Source organism: Haliaeetus leucocephalus, unplaced genomic scaffold (genome assembly GCF_000737465.1).
Source record: "Haliaeetus leucocephalus isolate CR32 unplaced genomic scaffold, Haliaeetus_leucocephalus-4.0 Scaffold160, whole genome shotgun sequence".
Taxonomy (NCBI): Eukaryota; Metazoa; Chordata; class Aves; order Accipitriformes; family Accipitridae; genus Haliaeetus; species Haliaeetus leucocephalus.
This window is the reverse complement of record NW_010972596.1, coordinates 982,892-1,002,677: the sequence shown is the minus strand read 5'-3', so window position 1 is coordinate 1,002,677 and position 19,786 is coordinate 982,892. Positions and strand designations below refer to the sequence as shown.

Here is a 19,786-nt window from a genome sequence, read left to right as displayed (position 1 = left end):
AAGGGGATATACAATTTTGCAGTCCTCCTACCTCTCACTCGGGGGTGAGAAGTTGGACCCATTTGGTGTATAACACGGTTGGTTGCTAAAGCTCCTCACTGCTCTTGTTTTACACAGTGATTCAAACTGCATAACCTGGCAGTAAGTAATCTTTCCTTTGTACTATCAGGAAACCCAAACTTTTTTTTCCTGTGAAGTCTGCAGACAAAGCCCAGTTCCAAATGCCTTAGAATTCAGGGACATGACTCCTGGTAAAAGTGGTACCTCAAGCTTCCATATTTCATAGGTGTAGTCATTAAATCACCGACCCAACATGACAGCTACTCAAATTGTTGATCTTACCTGAAATCACATGCTGTGGTAAGTTCTGCTCCTCCTCCAACAGCCTTTCCTTGGACCAGTGCAACACTGATCAAAGGCAATCTACACAAGAGAGTTTTGTAAGCAAAGTTCATGCTTTTAGTCTTTCAGAAATGACAAAAGAATTCAAGCAAACCACCTCTATAGTAAAAGTTCAGAAAAATATACTGTTTCAGTTCATTCAAATAACTACATCTTTGTGGGTAACCAGCACAATACCAATTCCACTCATGCCAAAGTGATTATTCTGTAATTGATATGGAATCCCAAAATGAAACAGCAAGACAGATATATCAAATGGAATCAGAGAAGATCGTGTACTGTGTTATGAAAAATACCTGCTATAGATTATCTGCAAGAATATCCTGCAAGTGACAGGACAGCGACACAAGACTCTATGCTAAGCCAGTACACTACAGAAAGCAGTAGAAGGGGACACAAAGAACTGAAGGGCTGGGTTATCTAAAAATAATGAGATTTAGCATGAGACCTTCAGCACCTTCTTCAGAGTTCTATCATCTCAGCCATCAACAAAACTTTTTTTTTGGAGGACAAAACCATCCTTTGAGGATAGCAACAATCTGTTACGTTTGATGGTGTTGTATTTAATCATGCTCAAGGTGTTTAATCATGTTCAAGGTAATTCAAAGGACAGAGGGAAGGAAGAGTATGTAGGGAGAACTTTCCCCACTGCCATTGCAAAATGAATACTAATGAACAGTGACTGACTTAGGATAAGCCAAGTTCCCTAAGAAATAAAGACAATTGGTTAGTCCCAGAAATTGCATGCTGATATAGCTGTGTTGTCTTTTACTACGAAGAGACATTTAACTCATTGAGCAGTTCTGAAACCACATTCAGAAGTCAGCTTCCCAATCATGACCACATGTTTGGTTTTACTTCTACTTTAACAGAAGCACCAACAATTTCTTCTGGCCCAAGTGAACCCACTGGAAGAGGGTAACCTCATTTTTCCTATGGTCTATGAGGAACCAGAAGATATGGGTCCAAGTCCCCTACATCCATACTCTGATCCCTTTGAGGCACCTCCTTCAGGATGACAGTCAGCCTCCGCTCCCTCTGAGGGAGTCTGATCCCATCTACAAGAGATGTCCCCAGACAGCAGTTCATCGCTCCCCCTGAACCACAGCTTCAACACACTCTAAGTCAAGACACCTGAGGTGAGGGCTTAATCTTCATACAACTTCCTCCTCTTTGCTTTGCCCCATCAATTTTGATTATACGGAGACCAACTTACACAAACACATTCTAATTCTGATCCTGAGGATTCCTTACAGTAGTACTGCTACTAAGTCTCCAATCTCCTGGGCAGTTTTACAGAATAATGTTAACTCATAACATTTTCTCATATAGATTATTTGAAAAAAGAAAAATAATATTTATCTTCAAAGAGCTCTGAGCAGAAAAAAGACAGACTCTATCACACATGGATTTAATAGAAATGTGATTTCTTAAGGGAAGCTAAATCTAAAGGAAAGGAAAAAATGTTTTTCAGAAGTACCAGATGGTAGAACTGAATACAGTCCTCTTATGAAGTGGGAAGATTAAATAAATATATTAAATAAATGTTACCTGTGTAGGCTGCATAAGCTGGCCCTGCTTGTTTTTTTAAGAGCTACCAATTTCCACTGAGTTACAGAAGTCAGCTTCAGAAACTCTGAAGGCTTAGATCTCCTTAACTCTAGGTATCTCCTGGCCCTCCACATACAAGCCTATAGGTCTTTTTTTTTCCTGTTTCAATCTCTGGAAAGTCTAATAGTTGCAAAATGTCAAGGCCTAATTTAAATCCATAAATACCTACCTGATTAACATGTGTGAATACAAGGTCTGGGATTCAAAATTACATACTTAAAACTACGTATTTAACTTTAAACATCTTGTTAAAGAGTTAGCCAAAACATATTCCAATCCTTGTAATTACTTCATAAAGAAAGGTAAATAAAATATATTACCTCATAAGTCTGGTTAAGGTGTTTTGCATAAACATGCACATATTCATCCCATCCTACAAAAAAATAGGAAATTAAAAAATGTTAAGTGATCCTAATGTGAAGCAATTAAACACACAGATGGAGTAGACAGGAATATTCATTATATTTACTCTAGCTGGGTTTTCTTTCTCTTTGGTTAATCTTGCCCTAATTCCAGCCCAACCACACTATGCACAAATAGAAAACCTAGCATAAATCAGGTTAAAAAAAAATAAAAATCAAAACTCAATCAATTTATATGAATTTCAGTTATAATTTCCTCTTTCCTCTTAATTTCCTCTTCTTACTCCCAGCTAAACACCCATAAAGCTGAGTTTTAAAAGTCTGTATAGGACCTTGGACCACTGCATACTTTTTACTGTTCCAAATCCATAAAGTTTTAGACCAGATACAATTTACCAACTTCATTTTTTATTGTTTGGGCCAAAAGCATTTCAGCCAAAAAAAAAAACCCAAACCCAGAAAGAAGGTTCTTCTTATTTCTGTCCTCCTTTATGTTTTACATCAGCTTGCAAACAATAGTGAATAGGGAACAATTGTTCCCTTCTCTTCCAGTACAAGAGCTAAGGGGTTCCAAATAACATCAGTTGCTGCTAGGTTCAAAACAAATACTTCTTCCTACAACACGCAGTTAAACTGTGGAACACTTTGCAGCAGGGCATTGCAACCTCTAAAAGACTACATGAATTCAAGAACAACTAGATAAACTCAGGACAGAAAAATCAACAAAAGGTTATTAAACACAAGATAACACCTCTAGCTTTAGAGGTCTTAGTCACAAGTTGCTGGGGTCCAAAAGAATATTTTGAAGCAAAATCATTATCTATCTGCCTTCCTTGTTCTTATATTCTTTCTCAGACATCTACTGTTAACCAGGAACTCAACAAATGACTGGGCTAAATGACCCAGTATGACTGTGTTCAAATACAGACTGAACTGCATACACTGAACTACACACGTGCCATTTAATCCAGATTTTTAAAAAAACATGTTTGGACACTGTAGAAGTAAAAAAGCAGTAGATAACAATTTCAGTATGTCTTTCAAAAAAAACCCAACCCCAAACAAAAAAACCACCACCAAACAAAAAAAATCCCCAAACAAATCATAGGAAGAAAAAGAACAAACAAATGTATCGGCATTTACTAATTTCTAAAACACAGTTTTACAGGGGTTGGCAAGTTAAAGAATCTGCCTTAATTAAAAGCTTCTGACTCATACCTCAGGGAAAGAAAATATACGCAGTAAGTCAGTACATCTTGGAACATGACCTTGAAATAATAGTAGGTCAACTTCAGCTGATTTATTGTCCATTTATTCCTGCGTTCCCAAGACCTACTCTGCCGAACATCAACCAGCATTATGGTGTCTAAGAACAGATCTCTGGCAGATATAAGTTGCCACGACGATTGCTACACAGGAACCAGTGAATTCAGTTTCATTACACTGAAGGCCTGCTTGAAAATTTCAGCACATGTTGATTTATAAAGAGGCTTTTAGTTATCACTGTAGCCACCTCCTACACCCATTGAGACCAACAGCAATATTTCCATTCCAAATTAAAGAACAATCAAATCCTCCATGATAGCTGTCTTAACAGCTAAGTTTAAAACCCACACAAACATACGGGGTACCAGTTCTCAGGCATGGACTTGCACAATTCCCATACTACAACCACCAGCATGAAGCTGCAAAAAAGCTCTTCAGAGAAAGTAATTTTTCACTTCATCACAGCAGAGTCCTTGCATTCAAACTGGCCATCTCAATTCATACCAAAATGCAAAACGGTAATTAAAGATTAATGCCAGAACAGACCAGCTTGATAAATGCGGTTATGACAGAGCAGACAAAAAGAAAGGTCTTCATATTCTCAGGTGGTAGAGAGATTACTGTGTATCACATGGAAAAAATGCCTGCACAGAAAACACTTGGGGGGAAAGAAAAAATAAAAATCACAATTACTTGAGTCCCGGCCAACATACCCTTCAAACCTTCCTGATAAGAAAAAGGCGACTACTAGTCAGAGTATTTTATCTGAATAAGTGGGATATTCACTGGAGTCTAGTGGAATAATCACATTTTCAGCTCTAATACTGGACTTGGAGCAGGAAGAAATCTAACAAGCAGAAAGTGAGGTAACATACAGTATGCACTACATATGGAAGAAAAGGATTAATAGTTTGTGATGGGGCTAGGGGAGGCAGGAAAGAAGAAAGTCACCTTCATAAAGTAGAAAACTGTACCACTGGCTCTTTTTGCTGCAAGAGCTTACAGTCCACTTTCGCTACAGATAGAACAGTATTTCCACACCATCTCCAACTGCTGGCAAGTCCTCCCTCCACGGCTTACTGCTCGGGAACCTCCGTCCTGGGGCTTCTAGACAGGGGCCAAGGAAAGTCAAATCCTCCTTTGTGCCTCCTTCCTCTTAGCCGTCCTTTCAAGAGCCTCTGCTGCTTTTCAGCTAGCCAGCTTTTCAAGTCTCCCTCCAGAATGAGGTTATTGCTCTTGGGAACCAGGCTTACAAGGACAGAAAGAAAAATCATTTTTTGTTTTTAAATTCCACTATTAATTTGCCTTCCGCGATTTGGTCACATAATGTTAGCACTCGCCAAAGAAGAACAGGCGGGGACCTGGGTTTGTTTCAGGGTTAGGAACAACTAAACATGGAAGGAGGAAGAGGGGGACGAAGAGGAAGAGGGGGACGAAGAGGAAGAGGAGCCACTAGGGGGCACGAAAATCCTTCAGCATTCTTGGCCACTATTCTGCCTTTTCTGCACCACAGGGAAAGGCAAACTGTATCATAGATGATGAAAAATACAATCTTCCCTCAACCAACTGGTTGAAGAAAATGAAAGTGTTTTCTGTAATTACTAAAAACTATGGGCTAAAGCAGCCTTGGGAAAAAAAAAAAAGGAAAACCATACCAGTTCATGCATGAAGCTATTCACTGTTTTTTCTTTTGCCTTAGGGATGCCTGTGGACAGAAAACTTAACCTAATGCTCTTTTAACCTGAAACCAGACAAAACTCTCTCATCTGCAGTGAGTTAGAGAGCAGAGTTCTGCAAGACTAGCAAACAGCAAATGCTATTCCTTATTCTATTAAAGTTTTATTTAATAAAGACTATTAAATCCCACCAAACAGATGGTTTAGGAGTTGGCTGTTACAAAGAAACTCTCAGTTCAGGATAGTTTGAACTCTCCTGAGGAAATAGAAAGCAGCCAAGTTTAACTATTCCTGGAGCATTTCTGGTGACTCTTACACTTACAGATCAGCACTAGCATGAATTCTAGATTCTTTGCAGAGAATTTTCAACAAAGTTATAATTAATACCTACGCATTTCATTCTGCCCAGTGTATCTGTTAGGGACCCTAATCCTTACAAGAGCCCTCTCTGCCACTGCAGTGGCTCCAAGTAATTTCTATAAACATATAGACAGAATATTAAATGTCAAAGAGAGTATGGAAGCACAATCACTGAGACTTACTGAATGCAGAACTCTGAAGGAAAGCCTAGACTGCAGATAAGAAAAGAATTCACCCACGTTTGGTTTCAGTTCCTTTTCTGTTGCTATAATGTTAAAGTAAGCTTAAAATTTCACATTAAAAAAAACCAAAACAATTACCCCCCCCAAATCACAGATATATCTATATTTTTTAAATGACCAGTGCTTATAAAGCATCCAAAAGAAAACTCCCCCCAAAACATATATATCTATAAAGCATGGTGTGTCCATATTAAGAAAAGCATACCTCTAATGGTGTTCCACAAAGGAAACAAAGCCTCCTATACATTTTGAAAACCGGACCATCCTGTTTTATCAGGCCAGAAATATTTAAGACATTGTGTTTTTTATGATATTTAGTTTCATCAACAGAAACAAATCATCACCAAAGACAAATACCAGATTAACCAGTTTTTGAGTTGGTGTTCTTACTGGAAGGTTCAATTAAATGTCTAATCTGTGTGGTTAAATCCTCAAACTTGAAGTGGCCACAAAAAAGCACCAGGATGCCAGTTACCACAATTGCAAACTGGGATGTAAGAGCAGCACAGGAAGACCCCCTTCTCCTGCAGCTGACAAAGTCCTATTTCACACATTGCCAAAAACTACATATTAACCCATTTAAAAAATTGCAGCATATGTGAAAGTTGTCAACACGGGTGGCATGAGTGAAAAACTGCCAAACCCTGTCCTCTTCAACCCCATAGTTACTCACATGACTTACCTGACTGGACTACAGCACAAGAATTGCAGCTGTCTTTCCATTTTATGCTGGTCCAAGCACAGTTTTGACAAAATTGAAACCTTTCTGTAATAGCACCCATGCTACTTAAATTTGGTTTTGACTTTAGAATATATGAGAAATGATTACTTGTATCTGCTTCTAAAGGTCAAACTACTGAAGCACAGATTATTTGATGTGTAAATTTGCCATATACTGCTCTGAGAAACTGAAATGACTTTTTAAAAAGAAAAGGCTAAAAAGGAGATGTAATGTAGAAATTCAGAGTTACAAATCAATTACAATAACACTTAAGCTATGGCTTAAAGCGGTTGCCAGCATTTTTTCAACCATTAAAAGCTCCATTCTGTGACTTGCATGTAAAATTGATGCAGAAGCATAGTGTAACACTTCTGTCTGAAAAGTATCTCGGAATATCAGAAAGCTCATTTTTCTCCAAAAAACTTAATTTTTATCACTACTTGCCTGGGAGTTGGATATTGCTTTGACAGCATTCAAATCAGATCCCGAGCAAAAGGTGTTTCCTGCACCATAGATGATAAGGCCTTTGCCATCCTTCCAGTTTTCCAGTTCGGTTACCCTCTCCTGGAGTTCTAGCATCATAGTACCTGTCACAAGAGGGGACAAGCAAAATTTTTAACAGGAAATTATTATCACCATCATGTTTTATGTTACATTTTTCACCACCAAGTTATTGTTAATAAGTGATGGGCTTAAAAACACAAGGGAAGGCATCACCTTAAATCCTGCTCACGAGCACTGACATACATTTTTTTTCCTCAAGGATGCACTTCCCAAAATTCTGAAGGATATTCTGCATGAAAGATATTTGTGTTATACTCAAAAAAAAAGTGCAAGGAGGCAAGCATAAACTCTACCTGATTTATTTTTGTTTGCAATTATGTGCATTCAGGACCCATGAACTTACATGTATCCATCCAGATCTGTCCATCTAGTCATTTTGATGTTACTGCCATTTCACCCTGCCCAAAGAACTGGCAGAGTACAGAAAAGAATCATGTGCAAGGTAGGCTTGAGGCACAATCAGTCAGTGTTAATAAAGATGCCTAAAAAAGGCTAAAGACCAGACTATGCTGGAGGGCAAGGACATTTAGGAGTATCCATCCAAAAGAAAATAAAGATATATTTGAAAAGAGGAGCAAAGTGTCTTTTATCTTTTAAAAGGACAAGAAGGAAGGGGGAAAAAAAAAAAAGCCTTTCTAAAACATCTTTGATTCCCTCCCTGGTACCTTTTTAGAAAGGCTCTCTTTAGAAAGTATATCCTAGGCTCCAAATATATGGATTGTACAGTACTAGCTTTTTATTTTTAGTTTAAACATAATATTCTCGTATGTTCGCTTAAGTACCCTTCCTGACATGGAACTCTACAAACTCCTGTTTCTAGAGCTCATCGTAGACTGAAGCATCTACCACACCAACTGTGCTTACCAAGCATTAACTTACAGCTCTTCCTCTCTGAATGCCTACAACTCTCATTCAGTTATACTCTTAAGAGAAAACATTTACAGAAACTAATTTCAGAAAGCAGGCTACATACAGGCTGATGACACTCTCAGCTTTACCCTCCTTTGACAAGAATTTAGATGGACAGGCCTGCCTTCTTCAGAAATAAATGTGCTTTAGATTAATACCCTCAAGGGCTCTTTCCTTTTCTGTCAAGAGTGTTGGTTTTTTGACCTACACCTGCATGCACAGAACTCTTCCTGTTCTGAAATTGCCTGTTAGTAGCCATCCTGACATGGGAGGGGGTTTTGGGTTTTTTTCCCCCTCCTGCTTGTTTTCCTTGCAGTTCCTTATGGAGTAAGCTTCCCAGCACCACGTCGAGTGAATGCTCAGTCAAGCACTTCCACCTTAGGTGTGGTCTGAGCCACTGAAATAGCACATTTTGACAATGTTCCTGAGGAGGACAATAATTAAGTGGGCATTACATATTATATACCAGAATGACATTGGGTTGGGTTTTTTCCACTGTCAGGTCCAGACTATGATCCTCTAACAAATTCCAGCACTTTTACCGGTTCCTTTCACTTCTGTATTTATAATTCAGTAATGCTTTTTGTGTGTTGCACATTACATTTGCTTTCATTGAATTTCACCTTGTTGATCTTGAGCTCTTTGTAGCAGTTAATCAAGATCACTTTGAATTCCACTCCTCTGCTCCAAATAACAATCTTCTTGCAAGCTCTCCCAGTTTGGGGTCATCTAACCATTTCAGCAGTTCACCTTCTATTTCATCATCCAAGCCATGAATGAAAATACAGAGCAGAACTAGGCCTAGATAAGATTTTCATGGCTCATCACTTGAAATGCTTTCCCAGCCTAACAGTACACTCAACAACGACTTTTCTACAAATGCTGCTGTTTAAATAGATGTGCATCAACCCCATGGATTTAACTTTTTGCATATTTGCCAAGTGTTCGTACAAGAAGAGTATTTGGGCTGGCATCCAGGCTTTGCCAGAATCAAGACACAGCACAACCACTGTTTGTGGTGCTTTTAATAGTTAAAACAGTGAGGTACCAAAGCGTCTTTCCACAGAGTATTACGAGCCAAAACTGTAGTTAACTGTAAAATGGAGTTTACAAAAAGGAACCATGTGAGCCAGTTACATGCAACAGCAGGGGACAAGAGACACTGGCCAGAGCCTGTCCCGTCCTCCTGGGAGAGGATCCCTTCCATTACTGGCAACACTGAACTATTATTTTACCAACATATATAGTCCATGATGTCTTATATAATGACAAGGACACAATACTAAAGCAAATCCTCATTCTGCCAGTCTTGGTCCTTCAGTATTTGATACCAGTAAGTTCATGCTCTTCAGAGAACTAAATCGACTTGGAATAATTTGTTTGCAGCTTAATTATAATCTGAGAATAAATGCTTTAAAGTCAATTCTAGAAAATAAAATTATCACCATTATTATCTAAGTCCTGCAGGCTGGCTTCCTTTTTTTTTTTTTAAGTTAAAATCAACTTTAGTTCAGCAAGAGTTTGGGCTGCTGAAACTGGTTCCACCAGGCTTAAACTGACATTATTAGCATCTGTTTCCAAAGAGACCATTTCAAACAGGGGGCTATCAGATTCCAATTAAGAAGAGAAAAAAGGCATAACAACCTCCACATTGCCCATTAGCAATTTGCCAACAATTTTGTTCTGCTTTTGGTTCCGTGAGTTGCTCAAGCTTAGAATAAACATAATTCCTTTGAGATAAAAAGCTGCTGTGTAAAGTAAATGCCTGGCAAATAGGATTTCTCTCAACACTTTAATGATGTTTTGCAGCTTTCTAAAGGAAGCATACACGTATATATAAATTCACATCTGCCACTATCTAGAAGCTCTGAGACACAGAATCAATAGAATTTATTTGCGGGGGGAAGGAGGTATTTACAGGCTCTAGCTGATGAAGTCAACCAGGTCTTGCTGGGGCAATTTATGGGTTGCACATCCCATTCCTTTCCATACTTCTCCTGAAGCATATTACTTGATAGACAACAAAAGGAAAAGGATCAAGTGCTTGCTAGTTCCTCAGCAACTATGGTTTACAGACGGTAATGTTAAAATGAAATGAAGAGCAGCACAAATTAATATGCCATCTGCCACAGCAGCCAAGGGGCCAGCATGATTTTGCTTCTACTCTCTCTCCTGTAAGAACAAAAGTCTCTAGCAGAGGTGCACAGTAGAAAGAAGCAGTAATTTCTTGAACTGCCATAGGAATATTTTCCAGAGCAAATTTTTGTGCATATTACCTAGCAAAATGGAGTACTGCTCTCTACAGGGCTCTACACACTACCATAGAACAGAACTGCTTGATCCCATGGCTCATTTGCTACATGCTAATCAGGGTCTGCAACAAAGACACAACTATTAATTTCCTCAGGGGTTTTTGTAGCTCCTCTTTGCTACCAGAGCATCTAATTCACATACACTAATAATTTATTTTCACAGCAATTCTATAAAGAGAGAAGACATTATTTTACAGACCACTAACTAAGCAACAGAGAAAATATCTGCTAAATTTGGGTGCTCAACTTGAGATGTGATTTCAGTACATCAACACTTTGTATAGTCAAAGCACAGCCACCAGTGGCCTAAATAGCTGCTGCAACTGCTCAGCACTTCAACACATCAGTTCCCAGCCCCTTCTGCCAAGCACCTAGAAGACAGAGAATATAGTTGTAAGTTTCTGTGAAAGTTTAGTTTAAGGAATTTGACTTGTATTACATCTGATTGCCATAGCAGACTGGGCTTTGTCTGTCCTTCCTCCTTTCGCTATTACATCTCATTTCTCATGCCCCTTTCAACTTCCACAACAAATAAGCTGAGAGCACACAGTCTACAAGCTGTACCTTGCACAGCTCTATTTTGAGTCAAAAATAAAAACCAATCTGTAGAAAAAGAGGAAACAACAATGTAATTATGATTGTATAATAACATGTTTGCTGACAGGGAGGTATTCAGAAGGACAATCCCCACGCTAACGTCTTTTAGCTACAACTTCTCAAGTTAGGCAATGATTTTATACATGAGCTTTTAAAGGGAAACAAAAGAGAAACTGCAGACCTGCCTAGGTGCATTACCACTAATTCCATTGTTCTGTCAGGTTCTCTTCCTTTCAGCTTTCCTTCCAATCATTAGTGGAAGGAGTAGATTGACATTCCTCATGTAAACAGCTCTACGCTTTGCTAGTGGGTTGTAAACATATTTGCTGACAGCAAAGGAACAGTAAGAACTGGGCAGGAAAACAGAACAGCAAAAAAAGAAATTAACAAGATGACACAAACTTATCCATTTCAAAATATTAAGAGATAAAGGCATTCTTACAGTAAAGGCTTAGGCACAGCTGCAGCTCAGGCAGATGCAGGCTCTGAATCTGTGCCACTTATGTTTGAAGAGAATGGCATAAATAGGTGTATTCTTGACAGTTAAGGAGAGACAGCAAATATACCTGTCTTGGAGACCAAAAGCCTCTCATAAAACATTATTAATTAAATAATTAATAAAACAGAACACTTGGTTTTGATAGCAAAGTATTGTCCAGTATAAAAGCATATTAAATAGATTCCTGATCTGCAACAGCTGAGAATACCTAGCTCATCTGATCTTTAATTAACCAGACATTGGTATTTAAGACATAAGGCAAATGAAGAAGAAATGGAAGTCAGTTTGGGTGACTGGAAAAGACCAAATTACAGAAGCTCAAGTTACAGGGAAGGCTTTAGGTAAAGAACAAAGAAGTAAACTCACCCTTTCTACACCACCTACAAAACAAAGATGGCATCTTCCCACCCCCATAAAAATACCCTTTATGTTCCAGAGCAGTAGCGACAAAATGAAAGGAGATACAAGAAAAAGCACAGTAGCAGAATTGTGCTGACTGAAAAAAAAGGGGAAGAGGCATGTTCTGCCAGACAGTCCTTGTGTCCTTGAGAATTTCATATATTCTTATGACCTTTATGGCAAAACTACTATGCAGAACAGTGGGCATTTGCTGCACATCTGAATAAAACTTAAAATTTCTTCTTTTAACTATGGAACGCTAAGGCATAGCTTTCCATTTTGTTTAAGCAAAATGCTGAAATGGGTAAATGAAGGAGAAAAAAACCCCCAACAAACCAGCAATCCCAACAACTAATACCTGTAAAGGCATTCATCAGCTTTGGGTTGTTCAAAGTAAGTATTCCAATGCCATTGTCTTCTTTGGAAAGGTTGATGGATCCACCAGCAAACTGCTGAAGTTTCTTCTTTATCAATTCTTCCTCATAGCCATGAGCACCATTATACAGTGACATCCTTCTTTGTTGTAGTAGCCTTTCCTTTGTAGTCTGAAGTAAGTTCTTCCACAGAGAAATGGCCATTTCTGGAAATAAATGGGGCAGGGGGAAATCAGGAAACTTCCTTTGAGATCCACCTCAGTCCTCTGACAGAGAGGGAAGCAGGACAGCAGAAACTAATATAAAGGTGATGCAATCATAAAGTCTACAGAAATCACTGCAGGCTGTATTTGCAAAATTCAGTAGTTTGAATCTACTCCCACAAAGTTAATAGGAGTTTTATAAAGTTGTTTTAGTAGTTAAGCCAGAAATTAGCATCTTTTAAAATATTTTCTTGCAAAAATTACCCAAAAGTATTCACATGCAGAACATGAAAGAGGCTCAAGAACTGTACTAAGACCCTTACGTATTCCATTAGACTAACTTACTCTGTACTAATCTTCCAAACCCTCCCTCATTCTCCCTCCTAAAAAAATACCCAAACCCCACACCCGTGTTGGAGGAAAAATCCTACCAAAACCCCTAGTTTCCAGGATCTGGATCTCCTGCTTTTCTGTAAGCAACTAGTACAGCAAGACCTTCCCAAGAGAAATACTTGAGGAACACAAAAATTAAGAACTGAAGACCATTACTATATTGAGGTCCGTTCCCTGTCACCTAATTCCACTAAACACATTGATCACACTCCACCTTAAAACTAGTTAGTCTGCTTAGCCCCTGGTAGCTATATATTTTTCCCAGTCATTCCAGCAGCACTTTGAATTGATTTCACTTGGACACAGAGCACCAGAACCTGTGCAGTACTCCAAAGGAGGAAAAGAGTACAACAGTATTATGTATTGAGCACCACACTTGCCTTTTATAAAGGTACATAATATTGGTAAATTATTTCTATGTACCAGTATACCTATGGTTTATTCCTCCACTATTTCCACTCGACAATGTATGCCTGTATATCAGGAAATAATAAGAAAGTCATTATCAAATATTATTCTTGATCTGCGGCTCTGCCTTATTTTATTTACTTTGGAAAAGAGTCTACTGGAGAAAGTGGTTTACAAGTGATTTGAAAGAAATGGCTAAACCCTGAACTGGAGACAGCTAATCTGAAAAAGATGTCATCTAGAAGCCACTCAGAGTGGGAATCAAAAGAACCCCCATAGGACACGCAAAAAGATTTGTTATATTTAAATCTTGCAATTTGCTAGACTAGCTCTAGCTTTGCCTCAACTCCCTTTTTAATGGATACAGCTGTTCAGAAGACATGGTAGATGTGAATTTTTTTTGAGAACTGGGAAAAGACAATCTTTGTTTCTTAATCATATTTGGCAGAAACAAGATTCTTTGAAAATTGGCAAGAAGCTCCTGGAAATTTTTTCTAAGGTTAACCCAGAACACAAACATACTCATTGAGACAGAACTTGGTGACAGCTACATTTTACACTGTGTTCAGGGCATCTTACAGTTTACAGACTCAAAATTTTTAAAACATTTATTATACACACATGAACAAGCAAGCACATTAAAAAACCCACACACAATTAGTTTATAATGAAAGAAGTGAACAATCCTGTTGGGTGAACTCTTATCTTGCCTCTGGCTGTACCATCCTACACTAAAGTAGAAAATGCTTCTGTTGGGGCAGGTATAATCCTCATTGAAACAGAGGCGTTTGCACAGCAACCACATTACAGGATGCGGAGGAGCATTCGTCGTACCAGGCAATTTCGAAGAGCCTCCTATGCCAGTAGATTGATACCTGTCCTGCAACATTGCATCCACCAATACAGCACTATCTCACAAATGCAACACAAAGAAACTAGTAAGGCCTATACGAAGCTATGCATTATAAGGTCATATACGCTGGAATAGGTAAAGGAATCATTTTTTAACATCTGGTGAGACACTTTGAAGGGTCTTCTGAGTTCCTTACTAATTTCAAGGTTTTAATCAGTCACGATCAACTCTTCTACACTGAAGTGTAAGCTAATAAAACTAATTAAAATTTAATCAAGTTAAAATCTAATTCAATACGTGATTCATTACTTCATAAACAGTATCACCCAACTGCTGCTGCACCCCAACACTCTCCATCTATGCACATTCTCCTATTGTCTGCAACACTTCAGCCATCACTTTTCAGAGCTTTCAGAATCACTTCTCTTGGTAAAATTTTATTTAAGAGTGAAAACAGGTTTCCAAAGCATATCTCTCAGCTAAATGATTCTTTTTATATTCAGGCTCTCAGAGGAGAAACTGCCTTCCATTGTCTCTAAAACCTCAGCAGTCATTCCCCAACATACACTCATGCAAAAAAACCTTTCCATCCAGCTACTAGTCTTTGCTCAGGAGAGAGCAAACATTAAAAACATGGATAGCGCAGGCTCTCATTGCAAAACGTAGTTTGAACAATTAACTCCCAGTTTTTAATGAATACAAAGCCTCCCCAATCCTCATAAGAAGACAGACTAGATTTAATTCTCCACAGCCACAATGATTGGCTTGAAAGCACAAGGGGGGGGGGGGCAAAGTCTGTTCGGTTGACCTAACTCCCTGCCAAATTATACTTGCTTGATCACTTTTATAGATTTCTCATGTCAAAAAATGTACAGAGTAAAACAGACTTAAGCTATGGAAATCTTATTCCACCAAAAAAACGTCTGTCATTTTCAGCTGCGTGGTTATATGCATTAACAGCTCTTTATTATTATCACTATGGTAATAAAGAGCATCAGCAAGTGCAGGATTAGAAAACAAATTGGACATCACTGCCTGCTGATCATGACTCATGATTAATGACTCATGCAAAGTATTATCATTGAATTATTTTCTTTAAAACCATCTCATACAGTACCAGTCAGTGCCCAGTACTTTTTCTCATAAAAACAAGATTATTTTAACAGCTCAGTCTGAGAAAGCTAACCACTCAGGAAAAGCATGATATTTAAGCTACAGCTCTCCCAAACTAAAGGGATTTCTGCTGATCTCTGACAAACAACACCCAAAGTTTCAATCAGTGTGGAACACTTGCAATCCATGGCATGACTGAGATTGATTCTTTGTACTGTAAGTAAAAGCAGTGCCAGAGAGACACGTTGCAGTAACCCGCACAATGTTGTAGGACAAGCCAAGAGATATTTATTACACTAAAATTTTCAGATTTTCAGTTTAACATGATTACATCTATTTAGATACACTTACAGAAATGAAGTCTTAGTCTAATTTTAAAAAGTCAGACATGCTATACCCATTAACAACTGTAGTACAGACAGTTTATGCACAGTTTTTACAGTGAAAAAAAATCTGACAGTATAGGAATAATGGACACTGTAGGCAATTAGTATCTTTCAAATGTTTTAAGTGCTACAGCTTTACATATCACTGGTGACAGCTAAGAGATAAGCCAATCGTATGGACATCAATAGTTGTTCATTCCATACCTCTTACCCAAAACAACAGTTTAAATCCCATTTGGCACTCAAGTGATTTTGTAACACCCTTGCCTGTGGGTTAATATGAACACGTATCGAATGTCAACACTTCAGTATCAAAGGAATGACACATGTTATGCAAAAGCAATATATGTATCTAGATGCAGACACTCACACACAGTATATGTATTTTTGTGTATGCATATGTATCAGAGGCCTTCCAAAAGGTAACTGCCTAGTTAAAATTCAGCTCTCACGATGTTAACAAAAAAAATAATAGGGATAACACCAGCACCAATATTCCCTACCTGAGAGATTCTTGGGGAAACTAACAAGACCCAACTCTTTAAAAACCATATTTGCCCTTGCCATTCGCCAGTACTCTGTTGCAACCCCATGTTTTCTCTTAAAACATGCTGTATCAAACAGCAACCTCCAGCAATGTTGCCAGTTGCAACTGCCAGCAAGCATAAAGACAGCTGGCCAGAGAAATGGGTAAGAAATGTAGGTAGCAACTTCCTGGATGGGTAGAAGAACTAAGACAAACCAGAGAACTGGACGTTGGGAGCCCAAATAAGCATTTGAGCTGCACGCACAAACAAGAAACGCCGCACTAGAGAGCAGCTACGCAGAAATAATTAGCAAGTTAAAATACATGAGCAGAGAAAATTCCGACTCAAAGACAGTGCCTCAATTATCATCAAAAGAAAACAGGGAGAAAAGATTCAGGGATGTGTTTTCAATACATCAGGGAAATAAGTGTGCCCTTTCTCATGGGGCAGGAAGTGACAGGTATGATGAACAAATACAGACTTATGAGTCACCTGCAAAAAACCGTCAGCTGAATTTCTGGTTTTGGATGAAGGTATCCCGAGATAAAGCGTAGCAGAAATAAAGGGATCCAACATACAAAATCCACAAAAGAAATCTCAGGGAGGAGAAAACATTCAAATGACATAACAAAAAACTAATCAGAAAGGCACTTTTGTGACACTGCCAAAGGCATTAAGGGCAGCTGACAGGTCAAGCAGCACAGGAGGACTTGACTTGATGAACACCTCCAGCAGCTGCAATTTCAGTGACAAGCACAGAAATGCTAAGACAGGGCACGGAGAAAAGGACAGAAGATGTGAACTGAAGACGATGATGATTCACAGTTCAACCCTGTGTATGTGTCTTACCAGTCACTGTAGAAGGCATTCATCCGTACCAGAGAGCAGTGACCGTGACTGTCAGATGCTTCACTGGGTTCCTGCAGTGACTCACGAATGAATGGAAAGCAAGTGGTGACCCAACGCTGAGGACTGGCACAACTGACCCTATAACGTGAAAGCAGATGAAAGAGCAGAGAGTGAAGGAGAAATATAACCAAAGCATGAAAAGAGTCCATCTGTACAAAAAGAAGTAGGTTGAAAATGAGTGAATATCATTAACACCAGCTGTCTGGAACTAGGGGCAATGGGCTGGTGGCTAACTGGTGAGGGGGAGAGGAGAAAATAAATCCCAGTGTTGGCCAGAGAGAAGGAATTCAGAAACAGCAAGATCAAAGGGGGCCAGCCTGGATGCAAATCAAGACAAGAGCACAGGTCTGTCACCTGCAGTTTCTCCCCAGCACTGGCTGAACAGGCCAGTGTTGCCAGCTGCTTGTCACCACCCTTCACCTGAAGGTTAGAGAGCCTTTCATCTATCTCATCCGCTTACGCATCTCTCTTCTTTCTTCAGTGATGCGTGGGTTAGGTTAACTTAAACACCTTACCTGACAGGTTCTTCCCACTCTAATAATTACCAGCTGAGGCAAGCTGAGGGCAGTCACCTCTCCAGCTGGCTTTCCTTCAGTGGGAAGAAGACAGCAAGCAGATCTTAAACACGCCAAGGGATCAGCAGCAGAAAAGCTACTGACAAAGTGTGATTTACAAATACAGAAACTAAACAAAGCTTGGGAAATTCTGCCTCCCTAAGAAGAGAAATGCACCTCTTCTATAGCATCTCTACACAAAGCAGGGACTCCTACCAAGTTCAACAGGAGCTGCCTTGAGCTCACGCCTTTCTCAAGACGCCGTGGCTCTCAAACTTGCTGAACCCTGTTGAAATTTTTAGTACATTCTCTTCGGTACCCACATTGTAGAGAAATTAGGTAGGATCAATAGTCCCTCTGGTTCAGTGTGAAGATACTTAAAGAACTTCATGACTCCTCTAAAAACAGGCTTTAGAAGTCCTGGTATTATAAAGGACAGGTTTTTAGCCTCTATATTATTACTGAGAAGAGAACAAAAAGCTCGGGCCTCCTAGTTTCTAGATGTCAGCAGTAGAAATAATGTTTACCTGTCCAGAAGCTGAGAGAACAAGAAGGGAGAAGATGTCCAAATTAACTAATTGAAATGGCTTCAAATCATGCACATGTGAAATAAAAATAAACTGTGGGAAAAAAAAAAAACCTTTTAACATTGTAAGTAAAAAAAAAAAACTTGTCTGTGGTTTCAGTTTTAAGCTGGCTTACCCTTTACATCTCTTTTCTGCTTCTACCTCTCTTTTTTCCCTTGTTTTTTTCATTGTTTCTGAGCAGCTCAATTCTGGGGATAGCAACCTATGTGTTTTCCAAATTATTTGTTCTTTGTTTAGTTTTGTATTTTTTAATGGTCCCTGAAGGCTAAGGTTTAGATGTGAATTGTCATTCTGTTCCTAACCAATTATATTCTCTTTTAATCACTTTAATTATTTTGAAGAGCTAGTAAAGAAATCCCACAGAAACATACCCAAGTCCAGTGAAAGATAATGGCATTCAGGGATGCAAAACAGCTGACAAAAGAAGTCTTTCCATAAATACACATGACACTACCTAAACACGTTTGATTTTGGTCACATGGTGTGTACAAGATCTTGAGTTTCACAGCAGAGGGTGAGAGCAAGAATCTGTTACCTTCTGCAAAAAGCACGCAGGCCCTTTATTTTTTAATGCTTTGATCTAAAGGGGTTGTCTTTGGCTCTGGCAGCAAAGGACCCTCTATAACAGTGACAGAAAACACTTTTAAGTTCACATAAAGCTCGCTGCCCACTAGGTGTATTTTAGATACCTTTAAAACAAACAGACGTGCTACTTCACAGGAGCAGAAACAACCACAACCAGCTCACCATTTGCTTTTTAGTCACCAAATCCTAAACCATAAAAAGAGTAAGGATGAATTCATTTTAGCTGTAACTGCAAATACGGACACTTTCCTAAGGATTAATTTGCCTTGAAAACTGTAAAAGGTTTTGTAGTCGAGCAGCACTCTGAATTCCACTTAGTACACTCCTCTTTACTATTGCTCTCCTTACCACCAGTAGTAAACACTCCTGCTGACAGCAAAACTGCATCCCGATGTCAGAACCAGCCACGCAGCACAGTTCTCGGGGACGTTATCTCCTGCTCCCCTGTAACCCGGGCTGGGAACTAGCAGAAGCACCCCAGGACAGCGTGCCACCTGGCCCCTTGGCTCTACACCCTAAATTTCGGGAAGCAAAGGCATCCCAAAGCACGGTATCACCCCGGGAAGAATGCGAAGACCGGAGGGGGAGAGGGGAGGAAGCTCCTTTCCCAGCAGAGGTTTCTTGCTGCTGACCTTGTGCACTGTAGCACTCGGTCTGACCTAGGCAAGCACCTCTGGAGCGGCCTGTTTTGTTGTTTGGTTTTTTTTAAATAAAAAAGATTACTTATTTTAAATCAACCGGCAAGGGAGGGCTTGTAACCGAGCAGGGCCTGTAACCGGCTGTTCCCCAAATAAGACCCGAGGTCTCTGGGCTGAGGCCGAGCAAAGCGAGGGGAAGCTCGCAGCACCCAACGTCTTCCAGGCAGAACCACCACCGGCCGCTCCCGCACCGGCGAGGCCGCCGCGCTTTTGCCCCAAGACCTCAGCGGCCCCGCGGGGACCGGGCCGGGCCGGGCCGGGCCGCGCCTCCCGCCT

At 39.5% G+C, this 19,786-nt stretch overlaps 1 protein-coding gene across 2 annotated transcripts in view; it reads right to left on the bottom strand.

Annotated features, from left to right (window-relative positions):
* The window catches only part of ECHDC1 (ethylmalonyl-CoA decarboxylase 1), a 41,151-nt gene extending 21,740 nt beyond the window's left edge, over positions 1–19,411 (bottom strand). The window contains exons 1-6 of one of the 2 annotated variants that reach the window (XM_010562500.1): positions 19,161–19,411; positions 17,027–17,164; positions 12,279–12,500; positions 7,085–7,227; positions 2,334–2,386; positions 343–423 (exon numbers count right to left, since the gene is read on the bottom strand). In XM_010562500.1, the coding sequence (XP_010560802.1) occupies positions 343–423; positions 2,334–2,386; positions 7,085–7,227; positions 12,279–12,500; positions 17,027–17,045 (518 nt within the window). In that variant the 5' untranslated portion in view covers positions 17,046–17,164; positions 19,161–19,411. Of the gene's footprint in view, positions 1–342; positions 424–2,333; positions 2,387–7,084; positions 7,228–12,278; positions 12,501–17,026; positions 17,165–17,440; positions 18,206–19,160 lie in introns of those variants that run through there. The other variant, XM_010562499.1, reaches the window with a different exon arrangement.
* Between the last annotated feature and the right edge of the window lie 375 nt (positions 19,412–19,786).